The sequence below is a fragment of the Schistocerca americana genome, chromosome 1, assembly GCF_021461395.2.
Source record: "Schistocerca americana isolate TAMUIC-IGC-003095 chromosome 1, iqSchAmer2.1, whole genome shotgun sequence".
Lineage (NCBI taxonomy): Eukaryota > Metazoa > Arthropoda > Insecta > Orthoptera > Acrididae > Schistocerca > Schistocerca americana.
The window spans coordinates 585,363,093-585,375,796 of NC_060119.1; the positions used below are offsets into that span (position 1 = coordinate 585,363,093).

Genomic DNA, 12,704 nt, shown 5'->3' on the forward strand with positions numbered 1-12,704 from the left:
ACCGAGCGAGGTGGCGTAGTGGTTAGCACATTGGACTCACATTCGGGAGGACGATGGTTCAAACCCGCGTCCAGCCATCCTGATTTAGGTTTTCCGTGATTTCCCCAAATCACTTCAGACAAATGCCAAAATGGTTCCTTTGAAAGGGCAAGGCCGAGTTCCGTTCCCAATCCGATGGGACCGAAGATCTCGCTGTTTGGTCCCTCCAGTATCAACAAACTCATCGAAATCGCTCTTTCCCATAATTTTATGGTAGGCTCTAATTGATACTTCTTTTAACAGTTTCTTAAGATAATGTTCCGGGTAGAAAGGAAGGCAATGTATTATGTGACTGCGACTGCCAAACATGTATGCGGGTAGAAAAATGAAACTAATCTCAGTTTTGATTCAAAACGTTAAATACTATTAGATGGCAGACAAAACGTTTAGTTGCAATTATCAGGGATGGACGCTCCATTCATATTCTCCATTTGGACACTCAGCTGCTTTTGGCAAATGCTAGAAATTGGCAGTACAACATATTATCATAAGCATTAAATTAAAAATCTTTTGACAAAGTGCATTCAGAGGAGACTCCGTCGAATAATATGTGCATTTTTGTAATGTGCGAAATAGTTTTCACTGTGCCTTCCTAAGGACCATTTTTTATGAAGTTGTCTCATGAGACATTCGGATCGTTACATTTACCTAATTACCTAAAAGTTTATGTTGTGATTCTGTAGGTTAGGGAAACAAATATTTTTGTTCTCAGCAGCACTTTGTTTTATTTGTGTACTAAACAGGCAGCAACCCGTTGAAACATGTCAGTGAACTCAAGTGCGCACGTAGTTCTAAATTGGAAACATTCTGTCCGACGTGACAGTCCAGAAACGTTCGAGCAGAAATGATCGAGTGTGATGCATTGACCAAACTTTTGTTCGTTGCAGGCAATATGCTTCGTCCATCAGCGCGGCACTTTGCAGCAGATGGTGAGACTGATGGCCGTCGCCCAGAGAACGCACTGCAACGCAGAGGCGAGCGCTCGTGTTCGACACGGCTACCAACAGTTCGCAACCAGGCTTTTCCTCTGTCTACAGGTGAGGCAAAACACGAATGTCATCTAAAATCGTCAGCCTAAATTCTAAAATTAATTATATTGAAAGCCCGTCCTCATTTAATTAATTTAAGCCTGTCAACTCACGACAGACAAAGACCCTGGCTTTATGCCGTGCACCTTTATACCATGTGTGACCTACATGTAAGCATACGCAGTCAACGATTATTAAAGGACTTTCACAAAAAAATACCTCGCTGACTCAGGGTTCCGTACAAACTTAGTTATGTATATAGAGAGTGCATCCATTCTGAAAATCTAGAGACTCGACGAGTTTTGCCTGTCATCAACTATCGACGTTGGTACTGGCTAGGTATCGGTTCCAATTATTCCAAGACTTTCAAGAACTTTTTAATTTCGAGTTTGAAATCGTATAACGAAAAAACAAAAGAAATATATTTTTGGTCCGATATAATTACAAATTAACAAATTTATTACTTTTTCTTTGATTTGTACTGTGAAACCTTGTTCCTTGATAAATTTAATGGTTCTACATCAACAGAAAGTATCCTATAGGTTTTAACTACACTATGTGATCAAAATTATCCGGACACCCGGCTGAAAATTACTTTCGAGGTGCCCTCTATCGGTAATGCTGCAATTCAGTATGGTGTTGCCCACCCTTACCCTTGATGGCAGCTCCCACTCTTGCAGGTATACGTTCCATCATGTGCTGGAAGGTTTCTTGGGGAATGGCAGCCCATTCTTCACGAAGTGCTGCACGGGGGAGAAGTATCGATGTCGGTAGGTGAGGCCGGGCACGAAGTCGGCGATCCAAAAAAATCCCAAAAGTGTTCTACAGGATTCAGGTCATAGCTCTGTACAAGCCAGTCCATTACAGGAATGTTATTGTCGAAATACCACTCCGCCATGGGCTGTGCATTATGATCGTACTCGATCGTGTTGAAAGACGCAGTCGCCATCCCCGAAATGCTCTTCAACAGTGGGAAGCAAAAAGGTGCTTAAAAGATCAACGTAGGGCTGTGCTTTTATAGTGCCACGAAAGATAACAAGGGGTGTAACCCCCCTCCATGAAAAACACGCCCATACCATAACACCACCACCTCCGAATTTTACTGTTGGCACTACACACGCTGGCAAATGACGTCCACCGGACAGTCACCGTACCCACGCCCTGACAGCGGATCGCCACATTGTGTATCGTGATTCGTCACTCCACATAACGTTTTCCCACAGTTCAGTAGCTCCTTAACTGAGCGAGGCGTCGTTTGGCATTTACCGGCGTTATGAGTGGCTTATGAGCAGCCGCTCGATCATAATAGCCAAGTTTTCTCACCTCCCGAGTAACTGTCATCGTACTTGCAGTGGATCCTGATGCAGTTTCAAATTCCAGTGTGATGGTCTTGATAGATGTCTGCCTATTTACACATTTACACATTACGAGCCTCTTCAACTATCGACGGTCTCTGTCAGTCAACAGATGAGATCGATCTGTACGCTTTTCTGCTGTATGTGTCCCTGCACGTTTCCACTTCACTTTCACATCGGAAACAGTGGACCTAGGGATGTTTAGGAGTGTGGAAATCTCTCATACAGACGTATGACACATGTTGCACCCGATCACTTGACCACTTTAGAAGTCTATGAGTTCCGCGGAGCGCCCCATTCTACTCTCTCACGATATCTGTTGACTACTGAGGTCGCTGGTATGGAGTATCTGCCAGTGGGCGGTAGCACAATGCACCTAATATGAAAAACGTATGTTTCTGGGGTATGTCCGTATACTTTTGATCACATTGTGTACTTCTGATGGCACTGACTTAGCAGCTTCCATCCTTTACACCACCAAAGAGAAGTATACATCAGTACATCACATAGATTTCAACTGGATACGTCTATTAAATCTTGACAGAAAGGGGTCTTAAGAGACTGGGGATAAGACAGAGGGTCCGAAAACAAATGGAAAAAAGTTTCTTTTCATGTGATATAACAACAAATTAATAATTTCACATTTTTCCCTCACTTATACATTTCTTCTTGCCAACGGAAAGTACTCTACAGGTTCTGATGAGCGAGTTTCCAAGCATTAAAATACATAAAATGAAAGGCTGTATCTTTTGATTTCAAGGAATCAGGAGCTAACTTTTATTACAGCAACAAGGGGCCGTACACGGAAATTTCAGCTTGATACGTAAATCCGTTCCTAAGAAAAATGGGTTTTAACAGACGAACAGAGAGTCTGACTAAAAATGAGATATTCTTTCGTATTATATAATTACAAAGTAACGATTTTCTGATTTTTCCTTCCCTTTACCATAAAACATTCCTTCTTGCCAAATTTCAAATGGACTTTGTACACTTTATTATATGATACACATTTAAACATGTCCATCGCTGAGAAAAAGGGAAAGGCGGACAGACAGTCAGATAACAAACGACATAAATACTGTTTTCGTCTGATAAAATGCAAAATTCATTATTTCGGGATTTCTTTTCCTATGATTGTTCTCTGAATTCTTGCTTTTTCTCAAATTTCATGATTATAGACCAACTTCAGGTAACCTGTAGATTTTGATGATTGTGTTTGCCTCAGAATATTATTGACGTTAATGGCCGTACCTTTTTACTGCGTTGACTTAAATGCAAACTTCTATTATACCGCCAAGGAACCACACATCTTAGTATATAATATAAATTTAAAACTAGACGTTTACCCATTATGGAGAAAAATGTATCTTGACGGACAGACAGCCTGATAACTAAGGACAATTATTTTCTTGTGATATGCTTACAAATTAATGATTTCGCGAGTTTTCCTTTCCTTTTGCTGTGAAACCCTGCTTCTTCCCAAATTTCATGATTATATGTAAACAGCATGAAGCCTGTATATTTTGATGACTGAGTTTGCGAACTTCACAGTACAAGATATAAAACGGCCGCATCCTTTGATGGCACTGACATAAAAGCTTCAGTTTTCTCTGCTGTCAAGAGACTGTAGAGCTTATTACGTGACATAAATTTCAACTTGATACATCTAATCCTTCCTGAGAAAAAGGGTTTTTAAAAGTCGGACAGACAGACAGACTGACGACAAAGTGTCCTATAACGATTCCATTTTTACAAGTTGAGTTAACGAACAGAAAACTGAAATTATAATATTCACTGTAGACTTCATGCATCTACTAATAACAAATCGTGTCGTTGACGGACTGCAGATCACGTTACGTCACGGAACGTCAGGGTTTCTTGGGAAGGAAGTTTTGATAGTATCGTCTGCTAGCATCGTAAATTAACGTATTTTCTCCTCGTCATCCGTATTATAGTAATGGATTACTTGCTTCTGCTTCTTTGTTACCTCCATTTTCTTATTATGCTTTGTTTATGTAGCAAATGCAATTGTTCTATGACGGATATTTTTTCCATTCGGTATTCTTACAGAAGGGAAAAATTATTTAGGTTTTGTAATAACAGAAGATAGCTGACGCCCACAATGTATACAAATGAGAACATAAGTCGAAAGAAACAATTTCCATTACGTTACGTTTTAAGTGAAAAGGTCAGCTACAATGCCTTGGATATGTCATTATTAGTACATAAGGGGGAAAAACATAACTGGTACGGTAAACCGGTTCTCTCTATTCCTTTACAACTATAATTTCTTGTGTTTATGTGTCTGTATCTTCCCTCTCAAAGGAACGTCGATATTTTGAAACTATATTTTACTTCTCGGCACCTTACCAAACAAAAGTGATCTACAGAATACGTTATGAAGTTTGCCTTGGCTGTTAACAAACTTTGTCGGTGTTAGTTTCTAGATTTAGATACTAAACTTTTACTTTTCGTATCACGGACGGTAAGCCATAACCTCGTCTTCGTAGTTTTGCACTGGGCTAACCGAATCGAAGTGACATGACGTGACGGACAGTGTATATAGAAGTGGGCGTCACGGTACCATTAAGCAACACCCATTGATTTTGCTCTTCAAAGCTAACAGCCCACGTTATCCCACGTATCAGATACAAAGTGTTTCTACAAAATGCCTATGTCGAAGTAACAGCGCTTTAATATTACTGGTATTTAAAAAAATAATGTAATATTATATTTATAACTTTTCCTGGTGGCAAAGCTCCTGAAATGGTAAAATGAAGCACAGAAAATTTTTACTTGTGGATAATGAAATTATATATTCCGCCAACCAGCATCAGATTCCCATCAGACCGACGAGAGCGTTGACCAACGGCATTGTTCAGAGACCAGTGACCAATCTCAAAATTACGCAGTTTGCGTAATTACATTGCCCTGTTACTGATAGAAAATACCAGTAAAAAGGTCTCAGGGACGCTGAAATAAAAGTTTAGTAAAATAATAACCGACTGAACACTAGTAGCGTTCGGCTGTGGCCACCAAACAATTCGCCGGAAACTCTCCTTCGCTGCAGTATGAAAAAGTTCTAAAATGCAGCATATTATTTTGATATGGGGAATTAATGAAAAAGGGAAGTAGATTGTTAATTTAAACACGGCAATTGCAATTAAATTAGCGTAACTATTTAATTAAAAGTTATAGATACGAGAGGGACTATTACATTTTGTGAAACAGCCATCGAAAACAAATGAGAGAGAGAGAGAGAGCTCACAGCGCCTACTTTTATACAGGGTGGAGCAGAGGAAACGCAGGTTTTCACTACTGAATGATTGGGACATGGTTTGATGAAAATAATAGAAAGTGATACATTTTGAATGCAGTTTTGAAATATACCTAAAATGTCTTGGACATGACGTCCTTCTTGCTGGATACAAATTTGGATCCTCCCCCGAAAGTTACGCATGGCTCTCTCCAACATTTGACTCGGCATGGCTACAATTTCCTGACGAATGGAATTCTTCAGGTCATCGACTGTGCAAGGCTTGTTCATGTAGGCTTTTGATTTTAAATATCCCCACAAAAATAAAACGCATATCGACAGATCGGGTGAGCGAGGGGGTCAGTAAATATCACCATATCTCGAAATAACATGTCGTGGGAACATTTGTCAAACCACTTCCATGAATGCTCTCGCCGTGCGGGCTGTGGCACCGTCCTACTGAACCCATGTTTCTCTCATGTTCACTTGACGCCTTTCAAGTTCTGGACGAAGAAAGTTGTTTAACATTTCAACGTAGCGCGCTGATGTCACAGTAACTGCAGTTCTTTCCTCTTCAAAAATATAGGGTCCAACAATCAAAAAAATTGTTCAAATGGTTCTAAGCACCATGGGACTTAACATCTGAGATCATCAGTCTCCTAGACTTAGAACTACTTAAAGCTGACTAACCTAAGGACATCACACACATCGATGCCCGAGGCAGGATTCGAGCCTGCGACCGTAGCAGTCACGCGGGTCCGGACTGAAGCGCCTAGAACCGTTCGGTCACAACGGCCGGCGTCCAACAATCCCCATCTTTGAAATACAGCACCACACTGTTACTTTTAAACTGTGGAGAGGACTTTAGCGTAATTCATGTGGGTTCTCCGGTTCCCAATACGGACAATTTTGAACATTGATGTAACCGTCTACGCGAAAATGTGCTTCATCACTGATGAAGACTGTAGCATCTGCATCTACCGTAAAAATTTAGTCCATTACGCTACAAAACTCTCTGATCTGCACAAAATCCCCTTCACTAAGCTGCTGGACGATCATTATCTTTGACGGGTGAAGCTTAAGATCATCATGTAAGATGCGGTGAAGCGAACGACGTAACATATCCAGCGCTACAGCCTGTCGTCTAGCCGATCGTTTTGGACTAGCAAAAACTGCCGTTATCACTCTGTCTACATTTTCCGGAGTACGAACTGAACGGACAAGACCAGGCGGTTTCTTTTTCATCACAGATCCAGTGCTTCTAAACGCTGCAACCCATCGGAGTACAGTATTTCGATCAGGCACTGCACCTCGACGTCCAACTATAAAACTTTGACGGAAAATACGTTGCACTGTGACTACGGAATCACTGTGTCTAAAGTACTGCTCGACAATGAACACACGATTCTCTACGCTCCAACGCTCCATAGCGACTGAAACTGCATTGTATGGGCAGTGTGCCAACATTCATTCAAAGTCAATACCCCCTCTCGTCGCCGCGTACTAGCGGTTCAAAAAACATGCGCTTCCTCTGCTCACCGCTCCTGCTTTTATATACTCCTTAAAGAAATTACGGCGACTCCCTTCAACTTGCCTTACAGTTTCGTTACATAAACATTTCTCTGGAACATTCTTTATCGGAACGTCAGAAAAATACATTCCTTACATTAAATCGTGACCTTTTCTCTTTACTTTACAGTTTTTTTTACACAGTAAATGTATTTTAGCCTTAATTAAAAGATTGGGACATAGTCTATTAATTACTCAAAAAAGTAGCTTTTCAGCGTCTACAAAGGGAACCTGTCAATTCTAGCGATATAATGACTTTCTAAATACATAGGACGCATTACAGACAAAACCACGTCATCCCTAGATCACGTAACCACTGTGCTATTGTATATTTCCAACACAAAATAAATTCTGCTCATCTTAATGCTTACTCCAGAGATATTTCTACTGTATGGAGTGGAAGACTGTCGGCATAATTCACCTAAAACTTAGAATGACAATATAAAAGTGGAAATCGATCCGCCCATATTCTAAACACACTGAAAGCGCTAACAAAGACCTAGCATTTCTCACGCCAGATGCGATTACAAAATGTGTCGGAGAGAGAAATCTAATTTTCTATCACACGAAAGTTTACTTAATTGACCTTCACGTAAATGCGACACAAGTGCAAAGCTAGAAACAATCTATACAGAATGAAGTTGATTCAATGGGCCCGTATCAGTATCGTAAGACAAAGCATCGATACGACAAGGAAAATTGACACGTCCTATCCAGACAGTAGCCAGAAAGGATTTCTATATGTCCGGCCCCCGTAAAAGCTGACCCGATAAGTCATATCTTCCAGTCTCCACGAAGAGATGTGCTGCTTCAGCAGATAGATGACTACAGGATTTCTACGATGACAAGGGACTATCGTAGCTCACGCTAATATGCGCTCGTGAGAATAAGTGTTCGTGTAAAAACAGACGCCCTTCAATGCAATGTTTTCGTATGTCCGTTCGCACAGACACGTTTTACGCAGGAGTCGTTTAGAAACAGTCAAATTCAGTATCACAAGGAATGAAAAAGCGACTCACATTTTAACTCTTGTACTAGTAGTACGGCTTGCGATCCAGTGGTCTGAGTCAATCTTTCCTCTTCTTTGAGCGCAGATACAGGCACTATTACTCGTCACTTGTAACCTGTAATAAGATCCCTCGACGATTCTATGGACACTTGATATTCTGTCACTAACGAAAATCGTTCAGTACACCAATTTTACACGTGGCCAACGTGTACTTAGTTGTTGATAACTTATGGTGAGACTCTGCGTAAAGAGAAAACTCATCGTCATTGTTGGTAGTACTTTTCACGCTATACATTGTCTTTCCATGCACTGTTTGCAACTGTAGAAATACTGTTGTTGAAAACAGAGACGTTCACTATCAGCAGGGGCAACGTGTGCCCTTCTAAATAGTCGAAAGTGTGTGGACTATGAGGTGAACCCATACTTCTGTAGAACTGAACACGACCCGAGCACGAGTCGATGCAGACGGACTGGGTCGGTGCAAAAGTTTGTGCCGTTTTCACAGTGCCATGACTTTTTTTTTGTTAGTACAATGTACAGTAGCTTACATTACAATACAATACACAATAACAAGACTGATGAACAGACAGTTATGTAATCGCCAACCTTATTAAAGCTGGCGATGTACTGGAGGAAAAAATTATGGAAATGGAAGAGGATGTAGATGAAGATAAAATGGGAGATATGTTACTGCGGAAAGAGTTTGACAGAGCACTGAAAGACCCAATCCGAAACAAGGCGCTGGGAGTAGACAACATTCCATTAGAACTACTGACGGCCTTGGGAGAGCCAGTCCTGACAAAACTCTACCATGTGGTGAGCAAGATGTATGAGACAGGCGAAATACCCCAATACTTCAAGAAGAATATAATAATTCCAATCCCAAAGAAAGCAGGAGTTGACAGACGTGAAAATTACCGAACTACCAGTTTAATAAGTCACGGCTGGAAAATACTAAAACGTATACTTTCAGACGAATGGGAAAACTGGTAGAAGCCGACCGCGGGCAAGATCAGTTTGGATTCCGTAGAAATGTTGGAACACGTGAGGCAATACTGACCCTCGGACTTATCTTAGAAGAAAGAGTAAAGAAAGGCAAACCTACGTTTATAACATTTATAGACTTACTGAAAGCTTTTGACAATGTTTACTAGAACATTCTCTTTCAAATTTAGAAAGTGGCACGGGTAAAATACAGCGGGCGCATGGCTATATACAACTTGTACAGAAACCAGATGGCAGTTATAAGAGTCGAGGGGCATGAAAGGGAAGCAGTGGTTGGGAAGGGAGTAAGAAAGGGTTGTAGCCAATCCGCAATGTTATTCAATCTTTGTATTGAGCAATCACTAAAGGAAACAAAAGAAAAATGCTCCGTAGAAATTATAATCCATGGAGAAGAAATAAAAACTTTGAGGTTCACTAATGACATTGGAATTCCGTCGGAGACAACAACGGACCTGGAAGAGCAGTTGAATGGAACGGACAGTGACTTGAAAGGAGGATACAAGAGGAACATCAACAAAAACAACGAGGATAATGGAATGCACTCGAATTAAGTCATGTCGTGCTGAGGGAATTAGATTAGGAAATGAGACACTTACAGTTGTAGATGACTTTTGCTATTTGGGGAGCAAAATAACTGATGATGGTCTAAGTAGAGAGGATATAAAATGTAGTCTGGCAATGGGAAGGAAAGTGTTTCTGCAGAAGAGAATTTATTAACATCGAGCATAGATTTAAGTGCCAGGAAGCCGTTTCTGAAAGTATTTGTATTGTATTGTAGCCATGTATGGAAGTGAAACATGGACGATAAATAGTTTTCCTACTATTGAATCCCAGGCCCCCATGACTATTAAATTTACGTTTCCCTTCATTATCTGAATAATTTCTTTTATCTCATCATACATTTCTTCAATCTCTTCGTCATCTGTGGAGCTAGTTGGCGTATAATCTCGTGCTACTGTGGTAGGTGTGGGCTTTGTGTCTATCTTGGCTACAATAATTCGTTCACTATGCTGTTCGTAGTAGCTTAACTGCCCTCATACGTTTTTATTCATTATTAAAGCTAGTGCCGGCTGCTGTGGTCGAGCGATCCTAGGCCCTTCAGTCTGGAACCGCGTTGCTGCTACGGTCGCAGGTTCGAATCCTGCCTCGGGCATGGATGTGTGTGATGTCCTTAAGTTAGTTAGGTTTTAGTAGTTCTAAGATGTTAAGCCACATAGTGCTTAGAGCGATTTGAACCATTAAACCTACTCCTGCCTTACCCCTATTTGATTTTGTATCTATAACTCTGTATTAACCTGACCAAAAGTCTTGTTCCTCCTGCCACCGAACTTCACTAATTCCCACCATATCTAACTTTAACGTTTCCATTTCCCTTTTCAAACTTTCTTACCTACCTGCCCAATTAAGGGATTTGACATTCCACACTCCAATATGTAGAACACCAGTTTCTTTTCCCCCCTTGTAACGACGTCCTCATGACTTGTCCCCACCCAGATTTCCGAATGGGGGACTATTTTACCTCCGGAATATTTTGCCCAAGAGGACGCCATCATCATTTAACCATACAGTAAAACTGCATGCCCTCGGGAAAAATTACGAATGAAGTTTTCCCTTGCTTTCAGGTATTCGCACTACCAGCACAGCAAGGCCGTTTTGGTTAATGTTACAACTCCAGGTCAGTCAATCATTCAGACTGTTGCCCTTGCAACTGCTGGAAAGGCTGCTGCCCCTCTTCAGGAACCACACGTTTGTCTGACCTCTCAACAGATACCCCTTCGTTGTGGTTGCATCTACGGCACAGCCATCTGTATCGCTGTGGCACGCAAGCCTCCCCACCAACGGCAAGGTCCATGATTCATGGGGGGCTTGACAAGGTATGGATACCCAAACGGAACAGAAGGCGTCACAGTGTCAGACATGTGAGGAAAATCTTTCCGCTCTGCCACAAAAATTCTCTCCTTGGTCGAAGCCGCAATCACCATGGCGACGTATGCACATATAGACTTTCCGGGACCTTTTTGGAACACTCGTTGGTTTATTTTGGTAGACTCTTACAGTAAGTTTCCTTTTTCTATGGCAATGAACTCGACAACGTCACGTAGTACAATTCAGGCGTTGTTCTCATTTTCCACCTCGATGGTTTGTCTGAAGTACTAGTGTCGCACAACGGCCCTCATATAATGTCAAATGAATTTGAATCACTTTGCGTACGCAACGGCATATAGCATCTAACTAGAGCGCTGTTCCATCCATTGATAAAAGGCGAAGCGTAATGTTTTGCCAGAATCTGCAAGCAGCAGATGGCCAAACTTACCAATGTACACATCAGGGATCAATCATTGCAACTATTTCTTGGCTCCTAACGTTCGCATTCACGAGATGGACCATCGCCTTCGGAATTGTATCGTTGCCGCCGCCATTGGACACTGCTCCACTTGCTCTACCATCCTCAGCATCCGGCTTTAAAGGAAGGCCGGAAGTATCGCTTCGCACCACATAATATTGTGTTTTTCAGGGGTTTTAGCGGCAGCAGTGGGTGGGCGCAAGGTGAGATTCTTCGTCGATATTGCGCATACATGAATCGTTCCAGGCTCATACGGATTCCAGCGCCCGCATCACAGGCACTTTCGCCACTGTGATGTGCACGGTGATCCTTCTCTGCCAGAGGGTTTCATCGCAACATCATGGGACGACCCCATGGAGATGGAGCATTTACCGCCTCCGCTTCCTCTCATCCTACCGATGGAGCTGGACCCGCTCACGCCACAGCAGCCAACGCATTCTACATGTTGTTATTGCCCTTCTGGTCGTTTTCTGGAGGACGTTTCTGCCAGATGGCGGAGTACGACTGAAGGTCTGCCGTCCCCTGTAGCTCCAGCTTCCTGTCCATCGCAGCGTCCACGCTCCTGCCTCCTCAGCCGTTGTCGAGTTCCCTATACGGCGACGAGCCGTCACTTTGAGGTGGGGGTGGGGGAGGGAGGAGGAATGTCAAGCGCCGGCACGCCAGGCGGGAATGAGAGAGCAGAGAGGGCTGTGATAAGGTGTCAGCCAATTGCACGCTGACCGACCCCTCTCCAGGACGACAACGCGACAGCAGCGGCCTCAATACGAAGAGGACATAGGCTAGGCGCAAATTGAGACGCGTATAGCACGTGTGACGTGACACGGCACTACAGTGCGACACGCACGTGCCGCACGAGTCGCGCGGGTGCAGCGCATATTGCGACGCGTACACCATACTTCGCACGCGCCGACCGGCAATGCTCTGCGCTGACAGAACCGAAGCGCGTGCAACCTGTTATCTTCCTCAAACAATTTTACAGAAACTATTCATTGAAAATATTTGATTTTTGCCTTACTTGTAGCGTTATATGTCAGCTTCGTGGCGAAGTGCCCATCATCTCGCTAATGACCATTCTTATTGTGATTGTACACATTTTAGT

General features: G+C 42.4%; 1 protein-coding gene across 1 annotated transcript in view; it reads left to right on the forward strand.

Annotated features, from left to right (window-relative positions):
• The window catches only part of LOC124578750 (odorant receptor coreceptor-like), a 118,995-nt gene that overhangs the window by 12,015 nt on the left and 94,276 nt on the right, over positions 1–12,704 (forward strand). The window contains exon 2 of the mRNA XM_047131234.1: positions 927–1,076. Coding sequence (XP_046987190.1) covers positions 927–1,076 — 150 coding nt within the window. The remainder of the gene's footprint in view (positions 1–926; positions 1,077–12,704) is intronic.